Source organism: Gobio gobio (assembly GCF_949357685.1).
Source record: "Gobio gobio genome assembly, chromosome: 15".
NCBI classification, from domain to species: Eukaryota; Metazoa; Chordata; class Actinopteri; order Cypriniformes; family Gobionidae; genus Gobio; species Gobio gobio.
This window is the reverse complement of record NC_137108.1, coordinates 33,646,592-33,663,637: the sequence shown is the minus strand read 5'-3', so window position 1 is coordinate 33,663,637 and position 17,046 is coordinate 33,646,592. Positions and strand designations below refer to the sequence as shown.

Sequence of the window (17,046 nt, the reverse complement as noted above, 5' to 3'; positions counted from 1 at the left end):
GGATCTAACCGTTACAGAATACTTGACCAACAAAATGGACCCAGCAGTTGCCTTGCTTTGTCTATGCCAGGGGGATCGATCCATAGAGAACTATGTGGAGGAATTTTGTGGGCTCTGTCACATAGTGGATTTTAATGATGCTGCCCTTAAGGGGATGTTTCTTAATGGACTCAACGACTTTATAATCTACTTGATGCCCGAAAGCAACTCCCCGGGGACTCTAGCAGAATATATTGACTTTGCTCTTCTGCTGGCTGGGTCTTCTTTTACAGTGGGGACTGTGGAGGAGGGGCCCCACAACCCCACAGTACCCACCACAACCCAGCCAGAGTCATCTGCTCCAGCCCACGTCCAGGCTCCAGCCCACGTCCAGGCTCCAGCCCAAGTCCACGTCCAGGCTCCAGCCCAAGTCCCCGTCCAGGCTCCAGCCCAAGTCCCCGTCCAGGCTCCAGCCCAAGTCCCCGTCCAGGCTCCAGCCCAAGTCCCCGTCCAGGCTCCAGCCCAAGTCCCCGTCCAGGCTCCAGCCCAAGTCCCCGTCCAGGCTCCAGCCCAAGTCCCCGTCCAGGCTCCAGCCCAAGTCCCCGTCCAGGCTCCAGCCCAAGTCCCCGTCCAGGCTCCAGCCCAAGTCCCCGTCCAGGCTCCAGCCCAAGTCCCCGTCCAGGCTCCAGCCCAAGTCCCCGTCCAGGCTCCAGCCCAAGTCCCCGTCCAGGCTCCAGCCCAAGTCCCCGTCCAGGCTCCAGCCCAAGTCCCCGTCCAGGCTCCAGCCCAAGTCCCCGTCCAGGCTCCAGCCCAAGTCCCCGTCCAGGCTCCAGCCCAAGTCCCCGTCCAGGCTCCAGCCCAAGTCCCCGTCCAGGCTCCAGCCCAAGTCCCCGTCCAGGCTCCAGCCCAAGTCCCCGTCCAGGCTCCAGCCCAAGTCCCCGTCCAGGCTCCAGCCCAAGTCCCCGTCCAGGCTCCAGCCCAAGTCCCCGTCCAGGCTCCAGCCCAAGTCCCCGTCCAGGCTCCAGCCCAAGTCCCCGTCCAGGCTCCAGCCCAAGTCCCCGTCCAGGCTCCAGCCCAAGTCCCCGTCCAGGCTCCAGCCCAAGTCCCCGTCCAGGCTCCAGCCCAAGTCCCCGTCCAGGCTCCAGCCCAAGTCCCCGTCCAGGCTCCAGCCCAAGTCCCCGTCCAGGCTCCAGCCCAAGTCCCCGTCCAGGCTCCAGCCCACGTCCCCGTCCAGGCTCCAGCCCACGTCCCCGTCCAGGCTCCAGCCCACGTCCCCGTCCAGGCTCCAGCCCACGTCCCCGTCCAGGCTCCAGCCCACGTCCCCGTCCAGGCTCCAGCCCACGTCCCCGTCCAGGCTCCAGCCCACGTCCCCGTCCAGGCTCCAGCCCACGTCCCCGTCCAGGCTCCAGCCCACGGCCCCGCTGTCCCGCCCAAGAAAATTTTTTTGGGGGGGGGGGGGCAAGGGGTACATGGAGGCCATGAAGGCCCCGCCTCTGTGGCCCCCTGAACCGCCGTTACCGCCATGGCCCGGTGAACTGCCGTTGCCGCCATGGCCTCCCACGCCTGAGGGTCCAGGTCCTCCCACGCCTGAGGGTCCAGGTCCTCCCACGCCTGAGGGTCCAGGTCCTCCCACGCCTGAGGGTCCAGGTCCTCCCCCGCCTGAGGGTCCAGGTCCTCCCACGCCTGAGGGTCCAGGTCCGCCCACGCCTGAGGGTCCAGGTCCGCCCACGCCTCAGGGTCCAGGTCCGCCCACGCCTCAGGGTCCAGGTCCGCCCACGCCTCAGGGTCCAGGTCCGCCCACGCCTCAGGGTCCAGGTCCGCCCACGCCTCAGGGTCCAGGTCCGCCCACGCCTCAGGGTCCAGGTCCGCCCACGCCTCAGGGTCCAGGTCCGCCCACGCCTCAGGGTCCAGGTCCGCCCACGCCACAGGGTCCAGGTCCGCCCACGCTCCCAGGCCCGTCCAGGTCATGTCTGGGTCCGGTGCCCCTGCACGGGCCTGGCCCACCATCCCTCCCCCAAGACCGCCCCCCAAGACTTTTTGTTAGGACTCTTTATTATTAGGCCATTGAAGTGTTGGTGTTGTTTGGGCGTCAGGGGCCGCCCATAGAGGGGGGGATCTGTCACATGGTGTTTTGGTGATGGTTCATGTTCATTGTTCCTTGTTCATGTTTTAGTTTATCATGTTCTTGCTTTGTTTTAGTGTCATGCACTTCCTGGTTTTGTCATGTTTCAGTGTCATGTGAATCCCATGCCCTCATGTGATCTTGTGTCTTGTCCTGTCATTGGTTCATTGTCTCATCACTGTTCACAGGTGTCACTTGTCTTGTCATTAGTCTGTGTGTGTATTTAAGCCCTCATGTTTGCCATGTGTCTTTGTCAAGTATAGAATGTTGTAACCCGCTGTCGGTGAGTTGTTATAGTTTAATGCCAAGTCCTTGTTTTGATTTATGTTAAGATTTATGTTTAATTCGGAATAAAGCTGCATTTGGGTCCAACTACTTGCCTCCAGTGGATCTAACCGTTACACTGACTAAATACTTTTTTGCCCCACGGTAACATTCTATTAATGTGCTTTGATACAGCACATTGAGAACATCCAACCTCTTTTCCAATTACCTTTTGAGGCTTACCCTCCTTTTGGAAGGTGTCAATGGTGGTTTTCTGCACAACTGTCAGGTCAGCAGTCTTCCCCATGATAGTGAATTCTACTGAACCAGACTGAGAGACCATTTAAAGGCTCAGGAACCCTTTGCAGAATAATTACCTGATAAGAGTGAGCTTTACAATACTGAACCTTTTCACAATATTCTAATTTTCTGAGATTTTGAATTTCGGGTTTTCATATAAGCTGTAAGCCATAATCATCATAATTATAACAAATATGGGCTTGAAATATCTCACTTTGCATGTAACAAGTCTATATAATATTTTAGTTTCACCTTTTAAGTTGAATTACTGAAATAAATGAACTTTTCCATGACATTCTAATTTATTGAGATGCACCTATGTGTGTCTGTGTGTACATTTTGAACGTCTTCTGATATGTTTCTATAATTACACACAACCAATCAATAAAGTTAAATAAAGTTAACAGTTCAATTGGTTTAGTAATGTCTTATCTGTAAGAAGAACCGAATGTGCGATACAATAAAATCCTTGGTACCTTTCAATAATACCACGTTGGAGTGCGTCATGGATTGTTCACAAGGTGGCTGCGCGCGCGCGCTGATACGAGTGGAGACACCAGTGCGCATTGTCTGGTATGATGAGGATGCTGAAGGAGCCCACGAGGACCTTCCATGGACATAAAACCACGTGTGATGTTACCGCATTTCAACACATTCTCGTCGATCAGAATGAAACGTGAATGATGAACGCCATGGTGGAGTTGGAACCTGTTGTTTGGAACTTTACGCTCAAATTAGACAACGGCACGCGCGCTAATGAGACAGCAGTAGGATATCCCGCCGATGAATATTATAATATTGTTCACGTCACGGAAACCAAAATCCTTCCTGCATTTATTGGATTTCTGTGCTCCACCGGGCTTGTTGGAAATGTTCTTGTGTTGGTGACTATTTTAAGGTGGGTTTACAGGCTAATAGGGAAGCCTCACTATTTTGCTTCTGTTTTTAAACACGTCTATTTGCATTTGTTTGTATATTTTAAAATCAATACATTTACTTCATGGCATGTTAAATAAGTTATTTCTTATGGAATACATAACCAGTTCCATGAAATTCTACAGCCATCCTTTCACAATAACTCTACATTGAATGGTGGTGTAAATGGTTTTCTCTTTCTACATGCCTGCAAGGTTAGCAACACACGGAAATATGGCAAATTCCAAAGGATATAAAAATAAATGTGGTCATAATGAATCATAAAAAATGTTTATGAAGGTTTCTGAAATCATTGAAAGGATGTAATTGGATTTAATAGATTTATTAATTGGATATAGCTTTATAATAAGCATTAAATGGAAATTTGCCACTATAGCCTACATTGCACATCTGGCAAATTTTTCTTGCAGTTATTTTTATACGGCAGTAATAGAGCATTCCATTTGATATTTTTTTTCATTTGCACAATCTCTGATTAAAGAAATATTACATATTATTTGCCATAGTTCTTTTCCTTTAGATTTGTTTCAATGATAATGATTTAATTCACAAAAAGAATTATTTGCTGGAGGTGTGCAATAAAACCATTTAATGCACAGGTAACGCTAGTTTATTGTCAGAGGAATTCCTCAGAGAATTGTCACTGTTTAGGTGGATGTATTCCCTCAAGAAATAGTCCGACCTCGGACTCCTGTCACTCACCGGATATTATATAACCCTGTTTATTGATGCTTGCAACTTTTGATGTTTCCCTCACATTTCCTGTCTGTTTCTTTAGCAGTATATCACCAAGGGACCACATATCACAACAAGTTCTTTCTTGTACTTTTTTGCAGGTCTGCCAAAAAGACAGTACCAGATGTGTATATGGGGAACTTGGCTGTGGCCGACCTGGTGCACGTGACGGTCATGCCGTTCCTCATTCACCAGTGGGCGCGTGGGGGGCACTGGGTGTTCGGGAGCACCCTCTGCACCATCATAACCTCTCTTGATAACTGCAACCAGGTGGCGTGCGCTGCAGTCATGACCGCTATGAGTCTTGACAGGTTTGTGATCAGTTACGGTGTCATGTGGTATCTTGAAAGACTATAATTACATTTCCAAATAACTAGCTTTAGCTTTATTAAAATAAACATAGTTTTTTTCCCATAAAAAATACACAATTATTCGCCCACTACACATTTTATATGTGGTAAATTTTTATATGTCATTTTAATTTAGGAAATGTAGGTAATTTTATCATATCATTCGAATCTAAATAGATTTTTTTTTTTTACCCTAATCAAAATGCTTTTATTGTCTCAATTACATTGATGCACGTGAAGCCAAAAGTGCATTCATAGATCCACGGATGGACTGGGACTCAAATTCAGGCCAGGAAATCTCACAATCATCCAGGCCACGGACAACCCTATTTTTGTATGGCCATCACATAAAAAAGGTGTTAATCCTTAGGCTAGGGTGATGCGAAATAATTTAAGCTCATTTGAACTGCACCTTCACTTCCTTGCGTGTGTGTGTGTGTGTACTTTTTTTGCTATTTTTCTTGTACCAGTCACTTTTTCACCATGGTCTACTTTTATGAACATAACTGTCTCCACCTTGTTGCAAAACAACCACTCCATTGTAATTTGTTTGCACAGAATCTAAATGTATTAAGTTAAAATCAAAGTATTGCATTAGGACAATGTGTAGATGTTTTTCTTTATTAATTCTTAGAATTACTTAAATCCCGTCCTTCGGATGAGACGTTAAACCGAGGTCCTGACTCTCTGTGGTCATTAAAAATCCCAGGATGTCCTTCGATAAAGAGTAGGGGTCTAACACCGGCATCCTGGCCAAATTTGCCCATTGGCCCCTGTCCATCATGGCCCCCTAATCATCCCCATACGATTGGCTTCATCACTCTGTCTCCTCTCCACCAATAATCTGGTGTGTGGTGGGCGTTCTGGCACAATATGGCTGCCGTCGCATCATCCAGGTGGATGCTGCATATTGGTGGTGGTCGAGGAGATTCCCCCCTTCTATATGTAAAGCGCTTTGAGTGCCTAGAAAAGCACTATATAAATGTAACAAATTATTATTATTATTAAATATCCAAGATTTAGCAAAGCTATATTTACACAAATATAGTTTAAAAATCAAAATTGCCTGAATGTCAAACTTAATACAACAATAACTACATCATGACGATATCTTTTTGTTTTTAAATATCATAATACTGAACATGTTATTGCATTTTGACGACTCATATTTTTGTTATTGTCTACCCTCAATCCCTCCCTAACTACTATAAATCGATGTGAACGTTTGTCTGCAAAATTACTAATGTAACTTTATAATGGATAATAATGATGTCCTTTAACAGTCAGTATTTTGAGTGATGATAGTAATGCTAACATTTGTTAGCCGTTTAATACTTAGCTACGTTCACAAAGACAAAACTACAGTAGCCTATTTACAGATGAAACTGATACCTGTGGAAGGCGTAGGACCATAAAATGTTCGTCCAACCATTGCTTTCGGTCTGCCTGCCTGTCAGCATGTGTATTTTTTTCATACAAAACAGCAGCCACCTTTTACAGTTCCTCCTGCACCAAAAAAACTAGTTTATGCTGTGTTCACGCCACAACTAATGTAGTTTGGAAGAGATGGAAATGAAGATGGAAATCTCAGGATTTGCCCAAAAATTGCCCTGCAGGCAGCACAGGTTATGAGTTATTAGAAGAAGAGGAAAAGGAGATCTGAGGCAGTCTGTCACATGGACAATCTATAATAAGGGCTTTATCCCAGTAGCTAACTATTTTTGAGTAACAAGGTTTTGAGACAAAAGTTTGATTTCATATTTTGTTTTCTGTAGGCCTATGTTGGATTCTCAATGAAGTTAATGACTGAATAGTCACTGAATTGTTAGTTGGTGTTCATTAGGTTTTGATAAAGCTTCTCCATTGGAAATTGCATACCGTTTTTGAACTCTGGCTAGTAGTACAGAACAGTAATGTTTCTATGTAAAACAAAAGTGCATTCGTTTCATGTAGAGCTGATATAATGTAATATCACCACCACTAGAGGCCACTCTTACCACAAATATAGAGCAGGCAAGCAAAATGATTATTCATTTGTGTAGCACATTTAAGAACAACAGTTTGACCCAAAGCGAAATATCATCAATGAACAAATGACAACAGGAAATTGTAACCTGAGATGCATTAATGTCGCAAAGAACCTTAGAGCAGCCTCACTGTTTCAAAAGTAATAAAACTTTAAGATCTTGACTGTTTATAAACACTATAGTAGCCTATTGAAAGACAAACCAATTATATGCTGATATGCATACAGTATAATCAGTGTTGGTTAGTAACTAGTTACATGTAACGGAGTTACGTAATTTAATTACAAAAGAAATGTAACTAATCAGTTACAGTTACTGAGAAAAAATGTGTAAATTAAATTATAGTTACTTATGAAAATGTTATATAAATGTTGTCTGCTTTAAAGCTGGGACCGAGATGGGTCTTTTGCATTTTGCCCACTTGGGTCCCACCTAGTGGCAAGTGCCATCCTATATGAAATCCATATGGGCAATTAACATGGGGCCATTATGGAACCCGCGGACAATCCTATAGGGGGGCCATTTTTCAGCCCATTTCGTACCCATATGGGCCCCACATATACATTTTGGCTGGGTCTTGTTCATGTCTGCCAATTATATCAATCCACATTGCCACTGAAAGCTTTAGGCTACAACCTGTCTAAGAGTTGCCACCATGAGAGATAAAAATGCTCTTCAGTGCTGTAAATGTAAAAATAATTTTATACAGAAATCAGAAATGGGCACAAATATAACAGTTTAACCTCCTGGGACCCACGAATAGACTTTTGTCCACTGTAGTGGACATTATATTTTAGGTAATTTCTCTGACATCATACATGTCACAGTCTGGATGTCCCGTAAAGAGCACATTCGGGGCTTTGCAGAGGGACCAAATGTTTGGAGGTTTCATCAGGACAACAACAAATTCTTGGTCTTTAAAAACGGCTGACATTAATGTTTAGCACTCTTATGGAAATATGATAATATTTTTTAATTATAATTTAAATCGGATTAATTTTCAAATTGTTTGTTATAAATCAACATCTCAGGAAAATGTTATGGGGTTTCTAATCAAAATGTGACTTTCTGTTACAAAACAGGGCATTGATTTCATAAATGTCTACTGTAGTGGACGACAGGACTTAAGTCATGTTTATCAGGCATTTTGGAGACATAAGTGAATAGGGAAAGAAATTACATATCAATATTCCTTTGAAATATATTATGAAAATGTTGCCAATTATTACTCCCATTATTACACTTCTATTCTCATTACATGTTGCACCAAGAACACATTAATATGCAAATTAGATGCAGCGTATAGATAAAAGTATGGCCATTTTATCCACATATTTCATAAAGTAAAATGGTATATCAATGCATTTCATTATATCTTTCATAACATAGGTCAGAATCATCTTTAAACAAAGTTTGTTTAAAAAAAATCCTGAAACCTAAAAATTGATTGGTGAATTAAAAATAAATCCCATTGTTTTTGCCTATACATGCAATTTCATGTCATTTTATTTTTTAAACAACTCAGTCCTGGGGCCCGTTCTTCGTACCTCGCTTAATACATCTAAGATGATTTGACAGATCCCAGATATTTTAATCGTGATAACTGATCCCTTGCTAATTTGGTTCTTCAAACGAATTTGCGGATTGGATTAAAATATCTGGATTAAATGATCTAAGATTACAGAGCGTTCTTTTTTTCCCTGAAGAGGGCAGATGCATCGATACGATACTCGAAACCACGATCAGCAATGCAGCGATTGGCTGGCGTCAAGACAGCAACGTAATGACATCATATAATTAAAAAGCCACCTGGCAAAAACTTGACAAATCACACAAAAAACCCCCACGAATTTCTGAACCTTTATAAGGAAACAGCCAAACGACCAAACCAACATAACAGTTATAATAGATAAATGATAAATGTTTTTTTTTTTTTTTTACATGATTACCAATTATTTATATTCACGATTTTATACAGTATTTGTACACCCTTTACATTTTTATTTCAATGTTGTAATTACATTTTTAATTCAATTTGAAGCAGATTTGTAACGTGACAGTATTCAAGTTTCTTATGGGTCAAGATCAAATGATCCTCTCTTGCGCTGCATCAAGCCACTCCCATAATATCCGTGATCACCTACTTGCACGGCTCAGATTAACTGTACAACATGTGTGTAAACCAATAAAAATAAAATTATATAAAGTAATATTCCATCACAAATAAATCGCTCAATCAAGTGGCTGTGTCTATAGTATTATACATTCTCATATACATATACAATATAACATTTTTATATTATTGTTTAAAATTATTATTATTGCCCCTGGTTCAGTAATGCACTCTTGTAATAAAGTAGCAGTGGCTGGGACAGATTTTAATTATCACCTCAAGATGCAATCTAATCCTGTTTACATGAAATAAGCCTGCTCCCGAGCAGGTTTAAGTTTACGGACCTGTTACTATGACAGCAAGTCCAGGATGAGCTTCGAAGAACCAAACAATCCAAGATCATGCCAAATCGTCAACAATCAAATCCAGCTAACTGAGTTAGCGAGGTACGAAGAACGGGCACTAGGGGCCCGTTCTTCGTACCTCGCTTAATACATCTAAGATGATTTGACAGATCCCAGATCTTTTAATCGTGATAACTGATCTCTGGCTAATTTGGTTCTTCAAACGAATTTGCGGATTGGATTAAAATATCTGGATTAAATGATCTAAGATTACTGAGCGTTCTTTTTTTCCCTGAAGAGGGCAGATGCATCGATACTCGAAACCACGATCAGCATTGCAGCGATTGGCTGGCGTCAAGACAGCAACGTAATGACATCATATAATTAAAAAGCCACCTGGCAAAAAACTTGACAAATTACACACAAAACCCCCACGAATTTCTGAACCTTTATAAGGAAACAGCCAAACGACCAAACCAACATAAAAGTTATAATAGATAAATGATAAATGGTTTTTTTTTTTTTTTTAACATGATTACCAATTATTTATATTCACGATTTTATACAGTATTTGTACACCCTTTACATTTTTATTTCAATGTTGTAATTTAATTTTTAATTTAATTTGAAGCAGATTTGTAACGTGACAGTATTTAAATTTCTTATGGGTCAAGATCAAGCCACTCCCATAATATCCGTGATCACTTAATGCACGGCTCAGATTAACTGTACAACATGTGTGTAAACCAATAAAAACAAAATTATATAAAGTAATTATTCCATCACAAATAAATCTCTCAATCAAGTGGCTGTGTCTATAGTATTATACACAACATTATACATTCTCATATACATATACAATATAAAATTTTTATATTATTATTTAAAATTATTATTATTGCCCCTGGTTCAGTAATGCACTCTTGTAATAAAGTAGCAGTGGCTGGGACAGATTTTAAGTATCACCTCAAGATGCAATCTAATCCTGTTTACATGAAATAAGCCTGCTCCCGAGTAGGTTTAAGTTTACGGACCTGTTACTATGACAGCAAGTCCAGGATGAGCTTCGAAGAACCAAACAATCCAAGATCATGCCAAATCGTCAACGATCAAATCCAGCTAACTGAGTTAGCGAGGTACGAAGAACGGGCCCCTGGTGTCAACTATAGAGGACATATCATAACATATGAATAAAATATCATTTTTCTTATGCTCTAAACAATGTAATGACATGAAAAAATACTAAATTCAAAACACTTTTTTTCTGGGTCCCAGGACATGTTGGTCAACTATTAAAATGTTTCAATGTCAAACCTGAGGAAGCATCTCCTATGAATATTAACCTTAAACGCCACCTAGTGGACAAATCTCTTTATTAGTTTGTCCCGTTTTCACTTAGCCTGACAAGCCAGACCCACATCAAGATGTTGGGTCTGGAAACTCACCATTGACAGGGCTCAATCCGAGGGGCAGGATAAACGATTGTCTTTCAAATTCCCTCTGCACGCAATTGGATAGCGCTATGAGTGCCACAACCAACCAGAGCAAAGAAGAAGGTGAAGCCGAGCTAACGTTAGTTTTCTTCTTTTCTTAAGAATGACTTCAGTGCCGTTCTTTGTTCTTTTCTCAAAGAAAAGCTTAACTCCAAGTCGTGGCCAAAGCCGATTCAAAGGACCGCTGTTCGTCAGCTTCTTTGTTTACTCACCCTCATGCCGTTCCACACCCGTAAGACCTTCGTTAATCTTCGGAACGCAAATCAAGGTATTTTTGTTGAAATCCGTTGGCTCAATGAGGCCTGCATAGCCAATGACATTTCCTCTCTCAATATTCATTAATGTACTAAAAACAGATTTAAATCAGTTCATGACTACAGTGGTTCAATATTAATATTATAAAGCAACAAGATTTTTGGTCCGCCAATAAAACTAAATAACGACTTGATGGCCGATTTCAAAACACTGCTTCATGAAGCTTCGGAGCGTTATGAATCAGCGAATCGAATCAGTGGTTCGGAGCACCAGAGTCACATGATTTCAGCAGTTTGGCAGTTTGACACGCAATCCGAATCATGATTCAACACGCTGATTCATTACTCTCCGTAGCTTCAAGAAGCAGTGTTTTGAAACCTTTAACTACACAACGATTGGTCATTGAGTCTAAACAATATTTTAGGTGGAATATAACTTAAAAAATGAAATAAAAAAACAATATCATGCATGTTATGACAGCTACACTGTCGGGTCTGTTTGGTTTGCCATTGAGTATGAATCAATATTAGGTCTCTGTCTCCAGCTCAATATCTGCCCTTTCTTGTGCGTTTCCCTGAACATTCATCGCTCCGACAGCATAGACAAAGTTATATGGTACAATGTTTTCCCTTCAAAAAACTATCTCTGCTTTTTAGAGGTTAACGCTGCCTGGTTTAAATGTTTGAAAATGATAAACAGTTGAAAACTTTCGTTAGAAATTTAGAAAAGTTAACGAATTAGTTTGCCCATATAATCTTAAAATATTATTTGGCTTGCTGTCTACTGATGAGGGGCTCGATGAAGCAGTTTCAACTCGAGCTCTGATATACCCCCATAGTGACTAAAATGATGTAGGGCAAGGTACCTAAGATAAAAGTGGAGTTTGGGGAGGTGTTGGGATGCTGGAACATCTGAGACTGAGGAGAGGTAAGCAGCTGTTTATATACTCTGGCTGTTGGCTGTTGATTGGAAGATTAGATGGGCTCGCTCCTCCCTAAATTACGTTTGGAACTTCACTAATCAAATGTAATCAGTTTCATTACTTTAATAAAGTAATTGAAATAGTTACACTTATTACATTTTAAATAGGGTAACTTGTAATCTGTAACCTATTACATTTCTAACCTTCCCAACACTGAGTATAATAGCCTAAGGGTCTTAGGTACTTTTAAGAGTGCTTTTTAGTAAGGAGTGGTATATGTTCTCTTGTTATATGAACATTTATTATTTTCTTTTTTTTCATAAACCCTCACTGAATTATAATGCATAATTTTGAGGTAGAATTTACTAAAACAGGAATGTGTTATTTGGACATCGACAGGAAGCTGCAGTTGACTGTCCATGCACACCCTCATTTCCTGCAATGCAGCATCTGCAGCAGACACTGTTTACTCTTTTGTTTAAAAGAGGTTTATTTTGGGTTTGAGACGATGATATTAATTAATTAAGCAATAAGATTGTCTGTCATTCATTTACTGTAAATGTCAGACCGTGTCTTAACAAGCAGAGTAATGGTGAATGGGAAGCCTTTTTTTAAATTAAACATTTTGTTTCTCATAGTTGTCAGCCAACTAAATAAATTATCAAATGACAATTTTTTTGTGTGGAAATACACACAAGAGGGGTAAAAACTGTATTGTTCATTCATTTGTGTGCTCCAGATACCTGGCCCTTGTGCATCCATTTCGGCTGTTGAGTCTCAGGACCAGATCCAGAACGATTCGTATTAACCTGTTCGTGTGGGCGGCCTCCTTCATCATGGTTCTGCCAGCCTGGGTTCACGCCAAAGTGATCCGCTTCAGGGACGGGTTGGAAAGCTGTTCTCTTAACCTGGTCTCTCCCAAGGAGGTGCTCTGGTAATTGGTTCTGCTTGTGTACTTGTGTACAGCCTTCTGCACAGGCCTGATAATTCCATCTCTCACCCCTTATTTTTATGGACATAGTTCTGCTTTGACTTCTGACGTTTTGAATCCCTCTATTGTGATAAAATCTTCTATTGAAAAATGCTATGAAAGGAACAATTGCACCAAAAATTGTGTGTTTTCAACTGAGTCCCATTTTCAGCATTCTGTTTGAGAACTTTGCTACAAAGCCTGCAGACTGTTTTTCAGAATGCATCCTTTTTTTTTAAGGATTTTGTTTTCTGTTATCTGCTGTGGAAGCTGCCATTCAGCATAGGGCACATAGGTTCATAGTACTTAAAAGCAACACAATAAAACCTTTTCTGTCTTTTCAGTCAGCACATTTTACACTTCACCAGAAAACTGCTTTTACAGAAGTCTGATGCTCAGAGGAATCGATCCTTCTTGTTTAATTAAACTAAGCGAAGTATAGAGAGGGGAAAAAAAAGGCTTTAATGCTTTTCTCATACGATTGACTTCATGTTCCTCATATAGGTACACACTCTACCAAACTGTGACATCCTTCTTCCTGCCATTACCTCTGATTCTCACCTGCTACATTCTGATTCTCTGCTACTCCTGGAGAATGTATCGCAAGAACAAAAAGGCTCACAGGTGAATTTACATTCGTTACAGCCAGTATGAGCTACAAATTATATTGCTTGTGACGCCATTCAGTGGCTTTACTGTTCTAACTAGGTCTACACTGTTTTCATTTATTAATATTTCAATCACCATCCAAAAAGAGAATATCTTCTGCAAAGTGAATATGAATCCCTTTTTCTTGTATGAAGTTGTCAGATGCGACGTCCCCTTTGAGAATCATCCTGCTCATGTTTTCATTTTAGATTGACAATATAGATTTTTTATGCGCTAAACCATGATTTATAAGAATTTTCTCTTAAAAATACATTACTGGTGTGCATCTTGAGACAAAACAATGGCATGGACATATTTTAAGATATGTCTATGCAAGTTTCTTTCACTTTAAACTGCTTTAGTCTGGGACTAGGCTTAAGTCTTGTGACATTGTAATGCTGTTATGCTATTTAAATCATTTTTTAACAATTTTTAGGTTTTATGGCATTATGTTGTCATGGCAACAAGTTGTAAACTTGCATATAACTTCACACAGAGTAGGGTAGAAAAAATGATGTGCTATTTACTTAAATAAATTATGGTAACAATATTACACATAATATTTTTGAGTATTTTAAGGCTTGTTTTTAATGGAATCTACCTGTAAAATATCCTTAATTATTTAGTCTATGAAACAATTCATTTGATATTTTTAGTGAAATGTGCTTATTTATTTTAAGTTCTTTTTTTTAAAAAAAAGGGTATAAATTAGAGTGAATGGAAATGACCTGTTTATATTTGACTTGTGTTATACAATTAATAGACTGTATGTTGTATAGCACAGCACAAGCAGAAACAAACTTACTGCATTGGCATTAGCAAAGTTATTGATCATTGAACAAAGCAACATGCTTTGTAATATTAGTGTATATGCCGTTATCCACAATCTAACCATAAAATTCCTTTACATTTTGCATTGTTAATTTACATATTAAAGGGATAATTTTGTCAGCATATAACCACTCTCATGTCATTCCAAATCTGTATGCATGTCTTTTTTATTCTGCTGAACACAACGAAGTTCATTTGAAGAATGTTGTTAACCAAACAGTTTTTTGTTCATACAATGGAAGTCAATGGGAACAAAACGTTTTGTTATCAACATTCTTCAAAATATCTTCTTTTGTGGAGGAAGAAAGCCATACAGGTTTGGTATGACATGGGGGTGAGTAAATGATGACAGAAATGTCATTTTTTTCAGTGGATTATTCCTCTAACTGCAATTACTATATTTAGGATTTTAGATTAATGTAACCCTAAATTTAGATTTAGGGTTTGGCTAGATTCTGTTTGACCAAAACCTGCATTCCCTGCTTTCTCTCAGGTATAACACCAGCCTACCTCGGGAGCGTGTGGTCCGTCTCACTAAAATGGTCCTGGTTCTGGTAGCGGTGTTCCTGGTCAGTGTTGGGCCGTACCACATCTTACAGCTGGTTAACCTGAGCATACCTCGCCCCTCATTAGCGTATCACACCTGCTACTACCTGTCCGTGTGCCTGAGCTACGCCGCCAGCAGCATAAACCCCTTCATCTACATCCTGCTGAGCGGACATTTCCGTCACAGGCTGGTCTGTCGGGATACACCCAGCATGCCAAGTGTGGAACGGGAGATCCAGGCCCCCCGCTCCAGTTTTTAAGCTGAATTCACACTGAACCACAAGTAACACTGTAAACGGATGAGCCCTTTGTTGGTCTTATAGCAAGTTGGGGAAAGCTTTCTATTTGTTTTCTTTTCTTAGATTGTAATTGTTGGGACTGGAGGGATTTCATAAAGGAGGCATGGGGTGTTTGACATGTGCATGCATGCATGTCTTTCACTTTTTACAGTATAGGACTATGTAGTAATTGTGCCGTTATTTATTATATGTTTTGTGGTGTCTTAGCTCCCTCTACTGTTTAGTTGTAGTAATCTATCTATCTATCAGGCCTATAAACCTTCAAACAATTTTAAACTATTTAAAAAGGCTTTAAAGGTCCCATGGCATGGCATTTTTCTATTATTTTATAATGTTTCCTGAGGTGTACTTATATTGTTAGTATGACTTTTACATCATAAAATGTCATAATTTAGAAATAAAAGGCATTTTTTCAATACTGCTGAATGCCCTGCTTCAAGAGGCGTGTCTGCTGTGAGACTTCAGTAAAAACGCCCACTGTTGTGATTGGCTGACATCTTTGCATTTTAAATGAGCGGAGGGGGCGTGGTTTAACTTGGTCTACGAGGCACGAGCAGGCACGAGCTGCTGCCAGAGAGATGGATGGACCTGAGTTCACTTCACATCAGTTCTCAGCATGTCTGAACTGTTGTAGTTACAGCATATACTTCAGGTTATTAGTCTATTTCTAGTCGGAGGGACTGTCACTCATGTCAGAAAGTTAGTAACTTTAGTAAATTATGGATCAGCGCTGACTGGAGACGCGAACCGTTTAGAACGATTCAGTCCGATTTGGTGAACTGATTCGGTTCACTAAAAAGAACTGGTTCAAAAGAAAGATCGTTCGCGAACCGGACATCACTAATGTACCAGAGATGGAGCTCAGCGATTGCTAACAAAGTTATTTATAGTGACTACTGAGTTATGAGAGCGCTGTCAGTCAGCGCGAGTTTATTGTGTTTGTATCTGAGAGTTCTGAATAAACACGAGTCCCAGTCACACCGAGTCCGTCTTCATCATTATTACTAACTTTGTAACACATGCAATGTACCATTACAGCTGTCGAGATGAACGAGTTAAAAGTAAGTGTTGATAATAGCATTATTTTTAAAATAAAATAAAAGCGTCAGTGACGCGCGTTGAGTACACAGCGCAAACAAAGACACAACAGCAGTAATCGAATGTAATCCAGTTTATTGTGGGGCTAGGCTGGCTAGCCCGAATATGCTCACGCTTACCCCCCTTCTGCTTAATCTCACGCCGCGTTTGGTGCCTCCGCTGTGGGCCAGATGCAGTACTGGGGGTCGGGATGTTGAAGGCCAACGGCCAGTGCAACCCGAGCTTCGGCGTGTGTGAGGCCGATGTTGAGCAGAAACTCATGACTGTATGCACATTTTAGAACCGATAGACGCGACGAGGACGTACAAAAACACTGACTCACAAGATAGAAAACACCGCTCTGTCGGGAGAGAGAGAAGCTGCAGTGTGTGCACGAATAATAAATAATTAGCTACACATAAGAAATCACTGATCACAGATCAGAAGGAACTGAAAAAAGACTTCTGTTTTCATTTGTACATCCAAACACTGAGAAACTGCCAGCATTCACTCGTTCACAAGGAATGATCTCTCGAGCGTTTGCATGGGCGTGCCAGATTATCTGGGCGGAGGAAAGGGAGGTAACCGTTCCTGCTTGGACGTCAAACCAGGAGACTTCAGGATTGGCTCGTCTGGCCTGTCATTTTCTCAAAGGCAGAGAGAGACAGCCAGAACTCGGGTTTACACCGATCAACATTTCTATCCACTTGGGGACAATATTCAGGCTAGGGGAACTCATATTAATGTTGAAAAACCTCATAAAATGAAAATTTCATGCCATGGGACCTTTAACAAGCCAGCATTCAAAGTTTGTCTAGACAAACTTCACTTTTCT

At 41.0% G+C, this 17,046-nt stretch overlaps 1 protein-coding gene across 1 annotated transcript; it reads left to right on the top strand.

Annotated features, from left to right (window-relative positions):
• Nucleotides 1–3,348: 3,348 nt before the first annotated feature.
• On the top strand, nucleotides 3,349–15,095 carry mchr2 (melanin concentrating hormone receptor 2; the record flags this gene model as incomplete). Its single annotated transcript, XM_079836635.1, has 5 exons — nucleotides 3,349–3,563; nucleotides 4,438–4,647; nucleotides 12,580–12,774; nucleotides 13,315–13,434; nucleotides 14,783–15,095. The coding sequence occupies 5 exons, from the start codon at nucleotides 3,349–3,351 to the stop codon at nucleotides 15,093–15,095; spliced, it is 1,053 nt and encodes a 350-aa protein (XP_079692761.1).
• Nucleotides 15,096–17,046: the final 1,951 nt, after the last annotated feature.